This window comes from Chroicocephalus ridibundus, chromosome 3, assembly GCF_963924245.1.
Source record: "Chroicocephalus ridibundus chromosome 3, bChrRid1.1, whole genome shotgun sequence".
Lineage (NCBI taxonomy): Eukaryota > Metazoa > Chordata > Aves > Charadriiformes > Laridae > Chroicocephalus > Chroicocephalus ridibundus.
In genome coordinates this window covers 40,024,284-40,043,915 of record NC_086286.1, presented here as the reverse complement: position 1 = coordinate 40,043,915, position 19,632 = coordinate 40,024,284, and the positions used below count along the sequence as shown (strand labels likewise).

Sequence of the window (19,632 nt, the reverse complement as noted above, 5' to 3'; positions counted from 1 at the left end):
TCATTATGGAAAGTATTCTCTGATTCGATTGTGACTTTGTATTTTTCCTCTTTGTATTTTTTCTGTAGTTTCAGGGGAAAAAGTATCTATTTATATTCCTGGTTTATATCCAGAGTACAGGTCAGTGATCGCTGACAGTTCTTAGTCATTGCTAGAGTGCTTAGCCTTTGGGGCACACTTGGAACAAGACTGCCTAACTTGTCTCTGCTTTTGCATTATCATTCTACTGTACATCTAGAAGGCCGTATTTCTTCAGGGCCTTTCTCGGAGAGCTCTTCCCTCTGACTGCTGTCTTTTTCTTCACTGCTCTGATAACACAGAAAGGCCTTTTAGAAATACTCCAGGTTTTTTTCCTGTTCTCCTGTGCAGTATGTATCTTTTAATTCCCAAGCCAATACCTCCTCTGCATTTTCTTCTGCATCTCTTGGCTGTTGAGGAGTGGGTTGCCCATTCCTGTCGTTTCACTTGCAACTCAGGGTGCTATATATTGGCTTCCACCTTGTTAATCTGTATACTAAGTAAGTCTTTTCATTTGTCCAGGGTGGTTATATGGAGCTGTAGTATCTCAGGGACTCCAAAGATATTAATATGTTACCTGAAGATAATGGGTTTGGTGGAGAAATCTTTCTCTTGCGGAACTGAGTTGAGAAAACAGCCTTCATTTGAATTTTAAAGATCTGTGGCCTCTTCACACTGGCTGAGGATTCCTTTTGCTGCACAAGGATGTTGCTTTCCTCTTCTTTTTTTTTTTTTTTTTTCTTCCCTTTTCCTCCCTGCTCCACTACCTGTTTTTCTCGCTCCAATGCATGGAGGAGGGCGTCACTCTTGCAAACAAAGCAAGGTGACATTCTGCACGATGGCATCTTGCCGGGATGTTTTAGGCTGAGGGTAGTGTCCAGACTGCCACTGGTATGTATACCGTCCATGTAAGCTACAAGTAGGGAATCTAGCTCTGTACTTCATTTGCAGCAAGAGTAACAGTTTCATTGCTGTGTCAGAAAACGTAATGATCTGGAAAATTTGCATTTAAAGATTGCAATGAACTTGTAACGATTGGCTATGTTTTGATGAGGTCGGTATTAGCTCAGTAATCACCTTTGTTTCATTACTCTGTCTTTATGTGTAGACTATTACACGTGCCATTGCTGCATGAAAATTCGCTGAAGTACAGAACACTTGAACAGATTCTCTGTACCTCTCGGGTGCTGAACTAGACTGCACTCTCTACAGCATCTGCAACACCTTAGAGCCAGCAGAATGTTTACAATATACTACTCTTGTGTGGCCTATTTGAGAATTGTTCCTTACTCCAGTTTCATAACCAAACACTTGCCCTTTTTCTGACATTTTAAATACATTGTATTATATTGATTGCATGCCTCCTTGTTTTTAGTAGAAAATTAAAGCTCCATTTTATTAAAAAATGAAGCTGACTTTTGATTTAAAATGAGAAAGGAGAATGAGAATCCCAGGATTCTGAGTGCAATATAATCACTTTAACAAAATTATTTTTTGGAGTGATTGTTTACAATATATATTATATGTGCAGATGAGAGATTCTTTTAGAGATTAGAACAGCTTTTTAGCTGCTTTATTGTTATGAATATATTACGAATATTTGTTAAATCATCACAGAGTAAAATGTCTCCTTTTATACGAGGAAAATAAAATCAGTGTCATCCTTAAATGACAAGGAAAAAGTGGTAATTTGTGTACAAGATTTTATAGTTATCTTTTTATATATATTGATTGTTTAAGTGATGTTCTCGGGTGATACTTCAATCTCAACGAGCAGATGTGTGAAACTTCAGAACTGTTTTGCTGGGTCTGCTACCAATGTGGACTGGGTCCTTGTAATAATTCTACAGAAAGGATTTTTACTGCGTTTTGTCTTTTCTAATTGTATTTTGCTGTTAGGTGGTCACAATCTAAATGTTTATTTGAAATGTGGTGAATAAGAATTGCTAATTTATATCGTCTTCATTCCTAGTGATAGGAGTTCTGTCCCAGCTAGAGAAAAAAAGAGGACTGGTACTCACTATCATTTCTGTCTACCAGAGGATTTGGCATTGTTACTCCCTTAACTCGTTCCACCTGTGATTGCATAGGATCACTTCACTTGTAGGTAAATGCATCAAGCTTTAGACAATTTGAGGGGTGTATACCATTACATAGGCTTAAGATTCTTGTGAAAAACGGCATTATCCTGATGTAAAAAGAGCTAGAGTGCTTACTACAATACAAATAACTAATGTAATATGGCGGTTTTTTTCAGCTTTACGTGTTGAGTAGTGGCTCCTGAGTTCATTCTGTTCTGTGTTCCCTCAGCCTAGTAATAACCACATACACCTTTAGGAGGACTGTTGACAAGCCAGCGACAGCCTCTCATGGGTGGTAGATTGATGATTTTTAATTTTTTTCTCACCCATGACTTGAGATGTGATAAATCCTATTCAAGCAGAGAACCTGTGTAGCAATTCTGCTGATTTGTGTGATTACTAGATCAGTTGAAGTCCCTCAGTTGATTTCTGTTCCCAGCTGCCACCATCCAACAGGGACAGAGAAACTATCCAGGGATAGGTTCTTCAACATAAAGCCTGTCTCTGAATTCTGAAGTGATTATTGTTACTGTGTATGTCCAGATCCTACTGATGTGGATACTTAGTAATGTTCAGTGTTGAAACAGAGTGGAGAGATACCAGTCCTGGTCTTTTCGCTTGTATTTTTTGTTTTCTGGTTGTTTTATTAAATGGCTACAGTTTCTCCTACCTACTTGTTCTCCATTGCCTTAGTAGCAGTGAGGACCCACCTTGCACCATGTCTTTGCTTTACTGACGACAAGTTCTTGTACTTTTGGGAGATAAGATTCTTGGATTCACATGGTTACTGGGCTGATATAAGTTTTCCTTCCAACAGTTATTTTTTTTAAGTGAATGGTAGGTCATATAAATGGCTAAGATGATGATCTTCCCCTCTTTCAGTAAAGCCTTTCCTGGGCTTGCATCCAGTTAAGAGATGGCCCTCTTTTGCCACACCAAAAAAAAACCCAAACCCAAAAACCTAAGGGGAAAAAAACCTCAACCAACAAGCCTCTCCATGTTTTCTTCATGTTTTTGGAACCACTGAATCATAGTACACCAGCCTGTACCTTATTTCTTTGAACTGAGTAAACATAACTCAAGAGAACTGCATGCTCAGGCAGTGAGAAATTGGTGACAAAATTGACATGCCAGAGATTTGGTGTACTGCATGGTTAAATTATGTTTTCAACTAACTCTAGTAGAGATTTTTAAAAGTTAGGCTTTTCCCAGTTATAACAACCCTCTGATCCCACATTTCATAATGAAGCCTATTTTAAGTTAACTTCCAAATGCTTGACGCAGAGTAGCAGTGCACACTGCAAACACGTACTGCATTTTTCAGAGGCACTGCAAAGTATGAAGTACCGCAAGAGTTTACCAGTAGAACTGAAATTAGCCACACAAATTTATGCTTGATATTTCTGTATATAGCCATTTTGTTACCTTTTTTCACTGCTTAGGAGGGTGCAGTAGGTGCCTTATACTGCTCAGAGTATTCAAACTTCAGAAGATTTAATTTAGTTGTTTAGAATGTTTTCACGTGGGCTGAAGTAGAGGACAATATGATAATGCAGAGTTCAAATAGGTTTGATATATTTTCACAGATGTACAGTAATAGCTGAAAATAAACACATCTGTCTGATTTTTAGAACTTTCATTGTGTTCTATTTCAGAAGTTGCATGCAAAATAGAAACATTTCTTACAAATGTTGAAGTGATGGGAAAACAAAATGCTTCTGTTTCATTTTGAGCAACAAAACTACATTGAATTTCATTTTTAGGCTGTCCTGTAATAGTAAAATCTTGCAATTTTGCATTGCTGTAAATACATATTTTTATTGCAACTTTAAAATATGTATGTAAATATTGTCTTAAGTTCAGAAATGCTTGCTTTAGGAAAATGTTAAAATACAGGCCAAATCTGATATGCCTACAGCTCCATAGCTTATTTCCTTTTTAAATCTCTTTGCCCAGGATAGAACTTCCTAATGGAAGAAGTTCAGAGTAGTAAAACACCGACTTGTTTTTTTCTCAGTTCAATCTACCAGCTTGATATTTTTTTTTAATTTTTTTTTTCCTCTTCAAATGCTCTCATCTTTTTTCACAGCCAAAACCATAATTGTGTCAGTAGCTTCTGAATACTGTTCTTCTGGCTTCTCCTATTGATTTCATTCCAGGCTAGATTTTTGCCAGTGTGTTATACTAAATTTATTGAATAAAAAATTCCAGTAAGGAATGTAAAAGCGCAGGGTTGCTAAACTGGTGAGTATCTTTTTCTGATACAGGCTATGGCTTGCTCTTACATTTTGGTGCTTAAACTGTCTTCTGCTTCTGACTCTTATACTTATTTTACTCTTGATAGAGAGCACTTTGCCTTTTAAAATTATATTTATATAAAACTATAGTTTCTAAAGTGATCACTTTCCTAGTATGATTACTTCTGATGTAATCTGTATTAAAAACAGCAGTGTTTTTTAATTTATTTTGGGTCAAATTGTGAATGATTCTCACATGAATTAATGGCGTGTGCTGGGGCGTTGCTCCCACGCACCACCTACTCTTCTGTTTATATCTCCTGTGTTGCAGTCAAAGCACGATGGAAACTCCCGTGTACCTTCCTCTTAGCATCATGCCCCACCACCCTTCTCTGTCAAAAGGTATCCAACAAACGACAGGCAGAAAATCTGAATTTGGGTTATTTCTTTGTTTCCTGGTGGCCTGGTGTGTGTGGATGAGAGCTGTTGCAGCTGCTCTTGTAGGGGAAGGAGGAGAGGGAACAGAGAGGATTAAATACCTTTTTGTGTGTCAGCAGTTCTAGCAACTTATTTCAGGGTGAGGTAGTTTAGTTCAACCCAAAGTAGAAGTTTGTCTTAGTTTAATTTTTGCCTCTTTTGATAATGTGGTATAAATTTTCATTGCTGAATGCTGCAAAAGTTGGTCACATCTTGTAAAAACTGTAGCTAACACTTAAGTCTGGAGGCATTCCTTCCTGGGATCTTAATATGTGACATAAAACACTGATAACAATCTGGGAAAATTCTGGGGATTTTTATTCAGAGGAAAGACATGGAAAGATCAAATTCTTTCCAGGCTGAAACTAATTATTATTTAATGCTATCTTGTTTGGCTACATGGAACATTGGGCCAGGAACAGCTGAATCAATAATCAGTCTAGCAAGAGGTATCATTATATTTTGCTTTGCTGTAGTGCTCTCCAATGCAATTAAACAGCAAATGTGAAGGTGGACAAAACAGTATTTAGGATGGAGTACAATTTGTTTCCATTTTGTCTATCACAGGTTTAGATATTCCAGTACAAACACTTGCAGGATTTTGCTGAGATTGTCGATAGTGGTTTTATCAAGGTTTTCTTCTGTGTCCTCCATGGTATGCCATACTGCAGGAAAAGGGGATGGAATCAGATGTAGGACTGGAACCCCTATAAGGAGGAAAGTGAAATTTGGAGAAGAAATATTGGAGAAGTTCTGTTAAGCCAATCGATATGTCGCCATTTAGCAATAGATTCAGGTAACTACTCAATAAGCTGACTTTATAGAGCAGTGTGTGTCCCTGCAGCTTCCTCTTACCTTCTCGATTTTGTAGTGTTTCCTAAAATCAGCACCTTCCTTTTCTTTGAATACTTTTCCCTCTTTTTTTTTTTTTTTTTTTTTAAGGCACTTGTACCTAGTAGTTTTACCATGATACTTGCTTTTTTGGCTTTTTAGATCCTTTGCATTGTAGTTGTTGATGCCTTGTTTAGGAGCTACAGAAGGGCAGAGCAACCACTGTAGCTCCCCAAACTGAAAACTGATTAACGTGTTCTTGTGACAGTGTTAAGATTGAGCACTTTTTGAAGCATTTTTTTAGTCCTCTCCATAAATACAGACATACAGGGTGTCTGTGTTTTTGCTCTGTAAAACAGAACCACTGTTGTCCTCGGATAAAAGAACTTTTCACTTTAAAGGATCCGTATCAGTGCATATATATATGTGTGTATATATATATGTAAATATGTATATATACCCATCAAGCCACCTATACATACTGCAGCTTTCAGGTAAAAGAGGAGTTAAATTAGTCTTCTGCTTCCTGATTGCTTTTTGGGGGAGCATTGTTTCTCTGCAGCCTCTTTCCCATTTTATTGCTTTTCCCCTCTCATTTTTCAGCTGCATATCACTAAGGAATCTGTTTTCTTCACTAGGTGTTAATTGTGTTACTAGTAAAGGTTTTGAGGTCTAGTCATTGTTTTCCCCTAGCAGCTTCTCCCATGTAGGATTTTTGATGTCCCTGGACATACATGTGATGGCCGTGTGATTTCGTTGGACCTGGGCCCTGCCTTGGTGTGAAAAATGAAAGATCTGTGGAGTTGAAGAGCCATTGACAGTAACCATAGCTCAGTAAAGAGAGCACTTGCTTAGAAGTGGAGAGGTGTGGCTGCTCTTGTGCCTCCTTCCAGAGCTGTGTCCGCATTTTGCGTTACCCAGTAGTTAACAGAGCACAAGCAATGGTAAAATGAGGGGCTGGATATGAAGATACCTCCCTCCTTTCCTAGGCAGATACCCTCTTCTTTGAACTAGTGTTACATTTCTTTTTGGTAAACCTTCCTCTGGGAATATAACTCTTGTAGTCCTTGCTGTACAGTGGAAAACTTCAATCAACTTTTACTAGATCTACTGTCCTTCTTTGGCCCACCTTAGTTTTGAAGATGCTCTGCTGAGTACTTGAACCAAGAAGGACATCAAATCCATATCTTGAACTTGCACGAGTGCTTTAATCACTGACCTGTAGCTTGACAAGGTGGCAGCAGTAGTACAACTGCGTTCCCTTTCTTTAACTGGATCCCAAAGGAAAAGAATGAACACAAAGTCAGAGGCTATGGTGTTGGTGTCTTCCAGGAGGAATGATTAGGTTGGGAATCCCACTTGCAGGTATGTGCCTAATTCCAGGAGGGATTTCAGGCATATTGTGTCCTTTGCTATTTCTGCTGGCTACTCTATGCACCTTTCCCACCCCTCAAGCTGACAGCTGTGAAATCTCCATTCTCTTTAGGGAATGAGGATGTCTAATTTGAGTATGTGAGTTTCTGCAGAAGTCAGTGCCTTCAAATTTAAACAGATAATAGTGAGCATTACCGTAACTTTGACAACAGCTATTTAGAGATTTTTGTAGTCTTTGAAGATACGACCCTTGAGCGTTTCGCTGCTCCTAGAAATAGTAACTAGCTGGCTAGTGCGGTATGTAGTGAGAACCCACTGGATCAGAGTTGCTTATCTTTGTAGGACACTACTGCTGCCAGAAATTTCCATTATCTCTGTGCTGTTGGAGCTGCGCTTGTGCAAAATGAGGATGGGTATGTTTTATCGCTGCTTTTTTTCGGGTATGTTTTTCAAAGCTGTGACTCTTGGCCTGCATAAAGTTGGATTTGGAAGCCTTGAGTTGGGGCAAATAAGCTTGAAACACAGGATCATATGCACTTGCTCATTTGCTAAATGATGCATTTGTTACTGTCAAAATATAAGAGCTTCCAGTACCTCTTAATAAAAATGGAACGTGGTCATCTTCAACCAAGCCTCGATGTAAAGTAGTCTGGAAATACTGCCTTTCAACAAGGTGATCCTTCAACAGATTCATGTTGTGTAGCTCTTGCTCTGTAATTGAAAATGAAAGTGATTATTACAACTTTTGGACAATACGGGCATGTTAGAACATTTGAATTGTTTTTCCACTCACGGGGAAGCTTTTTCTGTGAAAGAAGAAAAAGGAGTTGGTGACTGTCTTTTGCATTTGTTTAGTACTTAGAAGATCTCAAGATTGGGGATGAGGTTTGACAAGGCTGAGTGCGAGGTCCTGCTGCTGGGCCGGTATCCATACCCACTGGGGAATGGATTAGAGCCACCCCATGGAGGAGGAGAAGACAGACATGAGCCAACAACGCATGTTGGCAGCCCAGAAAACCAGCCGGATCCCGGGCGGCATCCCTGGCAGGGCGAGGGAGGTGATTCTGCCCCTCTTCTCCAGTGAGACCCACCTGGGAGTCCTGCATTTGGACTGGGCAGTGTTAGATTTACAGTTGGACTTGATGATCTCAAAGGTCTTTTCCAACCTAAATTATTCTATGATTGGTGCTATTATTTACAGAAGTGAGAACTAAACTACAGAAATAAAGCAGTTCCCAAGAGTCACAGCGACAATCAGTAATAGAATCTGTTTCATGGCTTCCAAGTGTCTGTGAATCTTCCTCAGTTATTTTATTAATTAAATATTAAAATCTTCTTACAGGTTTAAGATGCACCAAATTTAACATTTACATTTTTAAATATTATAAGTGTCAAACAAAAAAGTAATCTAAAAATCTGATTTACAGGACTTAATACATTCAGAAACTACACTCTAAGCTTTCAAATTCACCAAAAGCCCATACCCCTCTCCTTACCAATTGCTTGAAGCCTCTGAAACCATCGAATAGTGTTTGGAAAATAATTGGGAAAGACTGGGTTTGGTGCACCAATTAAATCCAGTAGTACAAGCAGGTCCTATAAATGAAAGAATCTTTAATACAGAATTCTTTACATTACTACAACATCATCAACAGCAGCAGCAGCAATGATGAAACCTCTTGGTTCCTGTATAGGTCATTGGTGGCTCTGGCCAAAGATCTAGCTTTTCTACTGTGATGCCTGAGAAGAACCCATTAGCAGAACCTGATTCCAATCTGATGCATTTTGCTGTCTTTATGAGGAGGAAAGCGGTAGGCCGCTTCTCTGTTCCTCAAGCTGAAGCAGACTGTGTTGCTTTGTTTGCAGTTTGTGTGTTATATCTCTTTAAAAGAAAAACTATGGTAGGTGGGGAGAAAGAAGAGGAAATTGCTTCTTCCCCAGAGAACAACAAAGTCTGTCAAGGGAAAGACATTTTATGAGTCACAAGATACAGTGACAGAAGAAAAGTGTCTCAGCAGTGAGCAGGGAAACTAGAAGGCAGGAGGGAGAAGGCAGCAGACAATCAGAATGTTCGTAGGAATCAAAGGGAAACTAAGAGCTTAGTGCTGAGCTAGGGGAGATTTGTTCATGGACCGATACTATGTCCGTGCCCTTTCCTAATCACTTTGAATTATCTCTCTTGAAGAAGGTGGTATCCTAGTTTATATTCTAATAAATTTGTATATTTTGATTTTTCCATGACTCCTCATATTTGCATGGAGAAGGTATAAGCTGATTCACCTGAAAAGCTCTTGCCAACTCTTTATTTTAGTACCTTTCATAAAGTTTCCACAAGCCTGCCTCTTCCTTTAACTTTGGTGGGGTTTGTGGTTTCTTGGGAATTTGACCAATTACTTGCTAATGAAATATTAAAAAAATGCAATTTACTATTACTCATTAGGGAGGTGAAAGCCACTTACTATGCCCTGCAGCTGATTTGTGGTTGTTGAACCAGGTGGATGTGGAGTAGATACCATTTTTTGAGCTAAGTGTTGAGATCCGTAGAGGGAATCAGAAGGGGACCACCGGACAAAGGCTTCTTCACCATCAAAAAAAATGAGCTGAAGTGAAAGGTCTGGTCTTGACGTTGAGCTGGTCTGTTGGAGGAAGTTAAAAATAACATAACTGATTCTGGCCAGAACGTTAAATACAGGACAAATGCTGTAGTCATATAAGCAACATCAGTAGGGGTATATTTTCAAGGTGTACCCTATGCAAACCTTCCTATGGCTGTTAAACACGGATTATGGTGTAATAGTAGTAGCGATCAGTCATTATTATTTATCTAGCACACTGACATGTTTCCTCTGAAAGAGGGTAGATCTAGATTAGATACCAGGCAGAAATTCTTTACTGTCAGGGTGGTGAGGCACTGGAACAGGTTGCCCAGGGAAGCTGTGGATGCCCCATCCCTGGAAGTGTTCAAGGCCAGGCTGGATGGGGCTTTGAGCAGCCTGGCCTAGTGGGAGGTGTCCCTGCCCAGGGCAGGGGGGTTGGAGCTAGGTGATCTTTAAGGTCCCCTCCAACCCAAACCATTCTATGATTCAGTTTGGTATCATTTTGTTTCTGGTTAAAAGACTGATTTTCTTAAATGAAAGACATACTTTCATTTCTGACTTTAGTGGACATGAGCTGAGGATGTTGAGACAGGTCTGCAAAACCAGGAAGCAGAAACATCATCTCAAATAATGAGGAGATGTGTCAGCACCAACACCTGATCTGAGTGCTAATATTATTACATGATAGTGCCGCAAAGGAGTAATATCTAATGCTATAGTTGTGCATCAGTGGACGTGAATTATGTATTTTAAAGTTGATGGCTCTTTGAGGGACAAAGAGCAGTCGGTCATGAGAAGAATGACCATTTCTTTTCCTTCAGGGGGACTTGCAACCACCTAGGTGACTTTACCCTAAAACCAAAGCCCAAGAGAGTAGAGTAGATACGCCCTTCCCTTTCAACAACCAAAAATATCACAGCAGTAAAAACTGAGAACATACATGATTAATGTATTTTAGGTTACAAAGGAGACATCTATTTGAAATTTCTCCCCAGTGTAGAAAGAGTCTTCTTTCTCTCTCCGTTTATTAACTGAAGCCCTGTTTGCACTGGCAGCATTTCCTAATAATGCCTAACCCCAGTTCGATTCCGCAATATGAACAGTTTTGGGAACTGTAGCCTTGGTAGTTGCCATAAATATTTTAACCCCTCTATAAATTAATGTTACTTCAACTGAAATTGCATGATGTGGTTAAAAAGGTGGGGTTACCGGCAACAGTCATGTCCTGTACAGGCTACAACTCCCAACGAGCTGGAGCTGATCCAAAATAAACAGTAGTGGAAAACTTCTATAAAGTGTCGCTCACGTAGGGAAGATGATATTGATTATGCTTACAGTGATATATGGATTTCTCTAATGGCAATGCTTTGCTGCCCTTTGTCCTTTGCACAGGACAGAGCTCTTTTGATAGCAGTCATTTTGCATTACATTCTGGAGGAAACTGTGTTAATGCCATTTGAAATTTAGAAAGTAATATTTGTAATTATTATTATTACTACTGTTTAACACATTACCAGGACTGAATAATGTAGAGAGATGTCTTTGCCCTTTAATTTTAAGCTTACTCTATATAAACTGGAGAAACGTCAAGATAAAAATCACAGCTTCAAGTCAAAGTATAAATAGATTTGGCTGAAAACATAACAGAGTCTGTTATGCTGCTATGAGCAGAGCAAAAAGGTCATAGCTAATGTATTAAGCAGATGGATACCAAAGTATACTTTGTTAACAGACTGTACAAATGGAAGCCTGTGCAAAGTAATTAGACTGCCTTTTGGTCAAATGCTGTCATCTTACATGATAAAACCATTTAATAAAAAAATGATGTATTGCAAAAAATTCCAGTCTTTAAGTCAGTGTGCAGGTTGTTCCATAAATAACCATTAGGCAAATTTATTCTAAATGAAGCTGCTAAATGAAAGCGTCCATATTACAAAAGTGCTTTTTTTTTTTGTTACTAAGAACATTGGCATATTCTTAATCTTCTAATTCTTAAATATTCTAATGTCAGAAGGCACCAAATCAGTTTCTGGAAACAACTGCCAATGAGTAATCTTAATACCCGAGCTGAGTGTATTCCCGACGCTCTGTAAAGCGTTTGAGACCTTTTCCTGTGAAAGCTCCATTAGTGTATGATGAGAAGTATTCTTCTGTAAATAATAAATACTGAACCAGTAGATGGCAGTCATGAATCTGTAATCCTACAAATTTGTAATCCTGCAAGCTTTTAGAGCTAGTAGGATCAATAGATTTTTGCGCCTAGCAATGGCAGCACTCTGAAGCATATTTTCATAGCATAGGTAACACAGACGCATAATATTTTACTACTACTTGACTGTTTTCCTGTACTTGGCCATTGCTTGTTTCATAAATAAGCTACTAAAATTGATAAAGGAAAACAAGAAAAGCTTGAAATTGCTGTGGGATGGAGGGACATGAGTGTAACTCTCCTGCACAGCAATTAGTTCATCCATCTCCCAAAAAGAGTACAAGTGAGAGATTTTAAAAATGCAAGATTCAGAAGGCAACAAAACTTTGTCAATGACCCTAGATGTTACTGGATATGATAGGAGCTTCTGAGTTAGGGTTCTGTGCCTTTTAGATCGAAAGGAGGACTATATCTTGCTGAGTTTATGAAAAATGTATTAATCATCCATAAATTGTTATTTTCATACAGAATCATAGAATGGTTCGGGTTGGAAGGGACCTTAAAGATCATGTAGTTCCAACCCCCCTGCCCTGGGCAGGGACACCTCCCACTAGGCCAGGCTGCTCAAAGCCCCATCCAGCCTGGCCTTGAACACTTCCAGGGAAGGGGCATCCACAGCTTCCCTGGGCAACCTGTGCCAGTGCCTCACCACTCTCACAGTAAAGAATTTCTTCCTAATATCTAATCTAAATCTACCGTTTTTCAGTTTGAATATAGTATATATTTATTAGATAATTTTTAGATGGTCACCCTTTGCATAAGAAGTTTTAATGTGATAATGTACTCTAAAGCAGTAGATATAGATCTCTCTTCTGTTCTTCTCGAAGTCAATGGGAGTTTTACGATAGGCACAGCGATCAGAGAATCAGGCACGCAGGCTGTGGGAGAGAACATGAAAGTGTCCTAAGGCCTATTGCTATTGCAAAACCAAAATGAAACAAGCAAACTACCTTGATTAACTGAAGCCTGTTATCCAGGGCACGTGCCAGCTCCAGTATCATAGCACAAGGCACTGCCGAATCAGTTGCTCCTACAAATGTTCTCTCCTGCCATTGCTGTCCAAAGAATTTTGAGTCGTAGTGGCAAGCAAGTACTAGATGGCGTTTTGCAGAGGGGTTGAGAGTGCTGATAATATTTGAAAATGTTTGATATCCATATGGTGTGTATCTCTGAAATGTGTCTTCTTCAATTTCCCAACCAGCCTGTAATCTTTGAAGACGGTGCTTGATGTGCTGCAATTAAACAAAACAAAAGATTAATATTGGTTGCTTCAAAAAGATGTTGCAGGCAAACTGTCATTAGCTAATTAATAGTGGCACTTAAGCTTATTTCTGTCAGTTTGTGATATTTTTAAAAGATAAATTTTATAGCAAAAAATGTAATGTCACTATATAAAGTAAGCGACGTCTTTGCTATCTTAGGCTCTGTCTCACTTGCTTTTCGTGTCTCCCTTTTGTCTTTGGAGCCTGAGGGTGCTTTGAATCCTTGCCCATTAATACGACACATTAAGATCTTGATCTCTGAATTTTCCAGGCCAGTGTTTTTTCAGGTGTAACCAGGGCACATCTAATCTCTTCAAATCTAAACTCAGTTCTGTCATTAAATTAAAACGTCAAAAGTGACAGAGAGGTTGTAGCTATTTTGACAATTACCGCACATAGATGCCACAGCAGTATAAAAAAAAAATGCTGTTGGGTTTTTTAACTTCTGTGAAAAAATCTGTCTTTCAGTGGCATTAGTTGTTTACAAAGCTGTAAGAGACGGTCTGATTCCTTTAAAGAAAGAATTAAACATTTCAGAATAATCTTTTAAAAAGGAAATCTGGTAAGCGTAACTCATGTAAAAATAAAAATGAATGCTATAAATATATAAGAGAGGTTATTCATTTTAGGTAACTTCCTACCTAAAGAGAATACCTCTTACAACCCCAGTTATACTTAGTACAGAGTTCTGGCTAACTCTTATTAGTGGGCCATCTCAGTTGAGCAACTTATTTTTATGGGTCCCCAGAGTGCTTCCTCAAGGCAGATTCCTCTCTTTAAATAAACATTAGAAAAAGCCTCTAAGGGGAAAAAAGAAAATAGACTTTGAAGACTTGTCCTGCTCTTGGTGAAGTCAGTGGGAATATTGCCATTAATTTTAGTGCTAGAACAAACTTCCATTTTGTTTGTGGTCACCCTCTGAAAGCTTTTATGGCGTTGTATGGTCTATCCGCTATCTGTAGGCTGAGCAAAGGACATCTGCTATGGATTAAGAGGAATATACAAGCCTGGATGGAGTTCCCAGTGTCCATGGTTCGTGACTATCACTAGCCTTCTCCCTTGAAGGAGTCCGATGTGTTTTCTGTGTTTTAACAAAGAAATGTCATCCATTTCAAACTCCGTTGTGCTTTGACACAGGAGGACTCTTCTTTTTTCCCTTTGTTGGGTGCCTGCTTTAGTACATGCTGTTACCTTGTAACAGAATGATCCTGTTTGAATATGATTTGTGGTTTTCTAGCCTCCGCTCAGCTGTTTTTCTGTTATTCTCACTTTTTCCCCTTTCATTTGGCTACCTTCCAGGGTATCACTAAAGAAACCACAAAAATAAATCCATAGAGACACGTACACGTATGCACACACACGGCATAAAAAAAGCTGTGTTTTTCCAATCTACCAATTGCAGAGTAGCAAATAAACTTATTGTAGTTCAGGTTATCTTGGAGCTGTTGAGTCACCGCTTAAAAGGTAGATAAAGGCTAGTGCTATACTTAAACCAGTGCTGTGCTTTGTCATGTCGACCATCTAGGCTGCCTGCCGGTTTGGGCCCCTCCAACCCCTTTTCGTGTTGAAACACTCGTCTGAGGCAACACTCCAGGGAGTGTACCAGCACAGGAGACCTCTCCAGAAAAGGGGTGTGGGGGATATGTAATTTATTTCATCCCTGTGTAGGATCCCAGGGGATTTGAACCAGTGGCCAAAAGCCTGTGCGTGTGAGGAAACAGACAATTGTTGTGTTGTACTTTGGGTACCAAACCTGAGGCAAGCTTTTTTAATTTAAAATGTAAACTTTAATATGGATTTTTTTTTTCCATCATGCTGTGCAGCCGTGGAAAATAACGTCAGCTAAAGTGCAAGCTGTGTCATGTAGGCTCTATGCAGTCTAGACTTGAACAATGAGAGAGTTCATTCTACCAAATGAAAGGAATGTGTCCGTCCCCTTAGTGATCACTAAAAGCACTACCAGAATACAAATAATAGATGTTATTAGAGGTTTTCAGGAAACGTTGTCTTACCTGTCGTACGACATAATTTCCTGGTGATCCTGAGTATCTTTCTATGAGGATAGGGCGCAAATCATTCTCCCACATTTTAGAAACATCTGTGTTTGCTGCGACTTTCTGAATAGCATCAGAATGTAAAATTCTTGGTTGGTGAGAATACTGCAGAAAGGGGAAAAAGGGAAAGATTGCTGTACCTATAACTGTTACTAGACCTTTTTAACCATACTTTTCTTCAGAATTACAGTAAATGTGATATATTGTGCTATTTTGATTTACTGACAACAAAAAGTAATCTTAAGAAAAGCTTTTGTCTCATAAAATATTGACATTTTAAAGTTCTGTGTCTTTGATTTCCATGCAAAATGTACTACTATTAAAAACATGTGAGAAACTTTTACCTACCAGCCGTAAAATCTCAACCCGTGATTGGGTTCTCTCTTTTCTCATATCTTAATTCTACACGCGTAGTCATGTCTGCATGACTATGTATGTAGGCATGTGACCTTCAAATGAGGTTTCCGTTGGGGCAAACACCAGAACCTTTGCTTTTAGTAGTAATATTTGGCTTTGTGTTGTGCCTACATTATGAGATGTAGTACTGCAAAGAAAAGCGTAAGCTAGCTCAGTCCTGGAAAGAGTGAAGCTGTGTCATTGTGGCCGCTGCTGACAGTGGAATAACTGGTGTGACTACAGGGCATAGTGCAGCTCATTTGGGGTGAGCTGGGGTGTACATCAGCTTTGTGACACAGGGGTTAACCTCAGAAGTGGCAGCTTGTTTCCCGTGACAAGAGCTAGTAGTGCTAGCTACTTCCCAAGCTTAGGCTGTTGCCTAAGCATGGACCTTTAGAGCTATTTGAGATGACCTGGAAGAATACTTGAGACACACGTCATGGGGCTGGCAAATATGTCAAAGATGTTCAAGAGCCTTGTGCTGTTCTGGAGTGGTAGCTGAACGCCAGGTGGGATCCCCAAGGAATCTCAAAAGCCCCTTTGGGCATCTGATTTGAACCTACCCAGTCTCTAGCAATTGTCTTCTCAGGAACTTCATGAGTCACTCCTGGTTTTATAGATTCCTAATTTAGGCACTATTATAGGATGCTCCTGTCATATCCATTCCTTATTTCTATCGTAGAGGCTTCCTTCTACTCCTGTCTTTCTCCCACTGAAAAATCCTGGTCTGTTTATTTGTTCTTTGATCAGAGCTGCCTTATGATTGATAAGGTTTGCTGTCCTTCAGTGTTCTTTGTCTACCTCATCCTTTTTGAGATGAGGAAAGGGAGGGAAACTGGAACATGAGCGCACCATAGCTTATAGTGTAGGATAATGGTATTTTCTATTTTATTATTTTCCTTTCTTAAAACTGTTTAACAACCGACTTGCTTTCAGGCTGCTGCTGCGTTGAACTGACGTTTTCACAGATGTATTTACTCTAACTCCGTCATGGTGTACGTTAACGAAAAATAAAAATATCATTCCCTTTCCTTTCCCATGTGCATCAATTCACATTTGTCTGAAATGACTACTGAAACTGATTACTTGGCCAGAAAATGTACTGATCTTGAGATCTTCTGCAGTCCTGTATAATGACCTGTTATCTTAATTACCCCGACTGACAAATACTGTTAAAAAATGGGCTTTGCCTCACTATTTGTCTTTTTTTCTACTTCATTTTTCTCCATTCATTTCTACCCTTCTCTCTTGTCCTAGCCATCTGTCTATGTGTGGACCCTTCCTCTAACTCCACTTCAGCTTACTTAGTGAAATTAAGTAGAAGGGAGACACAAAGACGCTGAATCCTACGATGCTGATTTTAATATAGTATTTAAGTTTAAAGCTGAATTTTAAGACTGTAAGGACACCAAATTTTAGGATGTCCAGTTAACATTTTTTATGCTAGCAAATTTAGACATGGGTTAAAGAAAAATCACATTTCATCTGGTATAAAGAAGAACTTTTACAAGTTTGGAAATTATATTGCAGAAGATGCATAAAATGTCTTTTGAAAGACTAAACATTTAATACAGTGAGATTTACACCAATGTAGAAAAGGCACAGGCAAGAGAAAATGTCAGGGAGCTGTTCTGTTTGGGAGGAACGGGCTGTAAGAAGAGAGTCCAAAGCAGCTACATGCTTCAGAAGAGTGTGGGAGGACAATTTAATTAAGGAAGTTCAGAAAATACACCTTCAGTTGAACAAGTGAAGGGCTCAGTTAGAATCGTCTCACTTCTAATGTAGAGCATGTCTGGTAGTTGTGGTCATTGAATCACTTTGCAAAGAAACATTATTATTATTGAAGTACAAATGTACGAAAACACTTCAGAAGAGAGGAATAAATTCCCATTTCTAATAATAGGGAGATCTTCAAATTTGGGAAGTGAAAGGAATTACAAAAGCAGTCATGAGATAAAAGAGAAGCAGAATGAGATCTGTAGGTGACTCAGTCCTTACACTGTTGGTCAATCTCTGTTTCCTCCATGGCCACGGCAGGGACACAGGACAACATATTTATGGCCTTTTGTACTAATTTGCATAAACTGCAAGACTTTAACTTCTGCAGGTAGCCCAGACTTACCTTGCTTTTGGTATATTTCAGCTCAGTGCCAATGGAAGTTAGCTTCCAAGAACTCTTAAGTTCAGGACCTGATTCCTCCTCCTCAATGAGAGGAGGAGGAGAAGGTCTGTACGCTGTAAGACTTTCAACTTCTGGCTCCCACATCCCTTTTGGGAGAAGGAACAAAAGTTGTTGAGGGACAAGAATTTGATGAGGAAGAGGAAGTGGTTCTTGGTTAGTGCCTGCACGGGCAGAGGATTTCAGATGCTATGGTTCTGCGGTTAGATACTACTTACATCATTGGCAAGTAGATTTGACTAACTGGAATGGAATGAGATGAAGAATGTATTGGTACGGCTCAAGGGGGCTAAAAAGAAGGAGCACTGGGGCTACACACTTGTACGTTGACTAGTATGACTAAAGACTTAGCCTCACATATTCTTATATATGTATTATATATGTACGTATACATGTATTATGCATACTATAGATGTATCGTGTTACAGATATGTAGTCTATACATGATATATATAGTAAGATACAATTAATAGAACAGAATGACAAAGTTTTTCTTTAAAAAAACCAACCAACCAACCAACCAAAAGAACCCCACAAAACCAACTCTTATTTGAATGGGGAGTGAATAAAGTTAAGCAGAAAGGGAATGACTAAGGGTGAGTGGAAGTGTATGAGGGAAGCGTCATTTTGTCAGTTTGTCCTGGACTCTGATCTATCGGTGAAGAGAACAGAGCACTGGATTAGCAGAGTTCAGTCAGTTCTGGATGAACTTTGAGTTCAGCTCTTCTACAAACACCTGGGGATGGGCCCCAGAAGTATATTTTCCATTTGGAAATTCCTAAACCCTTTAATTGAATGCAATTTGCAGTTGTACGCTCTCCCATGATCCATGTGGTTTAGTTCTTCACAAAGAAACTATGCCAGTATTTCATAATCGACCACTAAGAGTCGTTACACAGAGAAATCAGGGGTTTACTGCTTATTGCCGTTTCATTAGATGTTCTCTCGAGACTGCTTTTTTCACAAGTTCAAACAACATTTTGAATTGAAAACAGTACAGTATGGCTCTACGACATATTAGAATATTAGATCCTTTCAAAACCATTTTGCAGTAGCTATCGATGCCATCCCTACTTGTTTTTCCCAGCTTAGCGTGCATCACTGCTGGAAGAACTATTTGTTCTCTCAAACTAAGTCACTGTCCTCTGAATTACCGTGATCATGTTGAAAATTGGAGTGTAATAGTATGTTACATGGAATATAGTTTCGGATTTTGATCCCTCTTGCGCTGTTTGGGTTAATTCACTTAAATTTACGAACTGCCCCTGACAAAGCTTATCCCACGTGTGAAGAAGCCTTGTTTCTCTGCAGCCGTCAGCTCGGGCTGGGCGGGAAGCCATGTTACCGGTGCATCCTCACCTCCCGCGCCGGGCGTGGGCAGCCACCCGCGGCTGACACCCGCCTTGGCCCCGAGGCGGCACCACGCGTGGGGGACCGGCACGGACCGCCGCCCGGGAAGGTGCCGCCGCCCCCCGCCCCCCGCCCCGCAACCGAGCGGAGAGGCGAGAAGAACCTGAGAAACGCAAACCCTGACCCACCTTCTCCAGGGTCCACGGTGCTCCGCTGTCCCTGCCGTGCACCAGGTGGAAGCAGGCGGCGGCGGAGAGGCACAGTGCCCCGAGCAGGAGGGGAGCCGCCGCCCCCTCGCACCCTGCCATCCCTCTGCTCTCCCCGCCGGCCCCTTCCTCCCTCCGCCTTCCCGAAGCTCGGGGGTGGGAAGGGGAGAGCCAGGGCCGGTGCCGGCGGAGGAGGAGGCGGGGGAAGGAGGGAGGGAGGCAGGGAGGGAGGCTGCTGCAGAAGCGGGCGCTGGTTCTCGCAGCCGCAGCTCCGCCAGCCTCTCCCAGCTGGTGTCCCCTCCGAAATGAGCCCGGTGCCTGGCACCACGTCAGCAGCGCCCGCAGGGCTGCCTGTGACCAG

The 19,632-nt window shown here is 40.2% G+C and overlaps 1 protein-coding gene across 1 annotated transcript; it reads right to left on the bottom strand.

The window, feature by feature from the left end:
• Positions 1-5,114: 5,114 nt before the first annotated feature.
• QPCT (glutaminyl-peptide cyclotransferase) lies at positions 5,115-19,632 on the bottom strand. Its single transcript, XM_063328875.1, has 7 exons — positions 19,254-19,632; positions 15,099-15,245; positions 12,775-13,056; positions 9,478-9,654; positions 8,515-8,614; positions 7,613-7,729; positions 5,115-5,520 (listed from the first exon to the last, which is right to left on the bottom strand). The coding sequence occupies exons 1-7, from the start codon at positions 19,371-19,373 to the stop codon at positions 5,375-5,377; spliced, it is 1,089 nt and encodes a 362-aa protein (XP_063184945.1). The 5' UTR covers positions 19,374-19,632; the 3' UTR covers positions 5,115-5,374.

What these genes read in the sequence shown, in the direction of transcription:
- QPCT (XM_063328875.1), bottom strand. Translation starts at nt 19,373, where the DNA reads ATGGCAGGGTGCGAGGGGGCGGCGGCTCCCCTCCTGCTCGGGGCACTG. An exon ending in CACCGTGGACCCTGGAGAAG is followed by an intron (nt 15,246 to 19,253) that starts GTGGGTCAGGGT and finishes CCCTTTCTGCAG; the next exon opens with TATTCTCACCAACCAAGAAT. An exon ending in GAAATTATGTCGTACGACAG is followed by an intron (nt 13,057 to 15,098) that starts GTAAGACAACGT and finishes GTTTAATTGCAG; the next exon opens with CACATCAAGCACCGTCTTCA.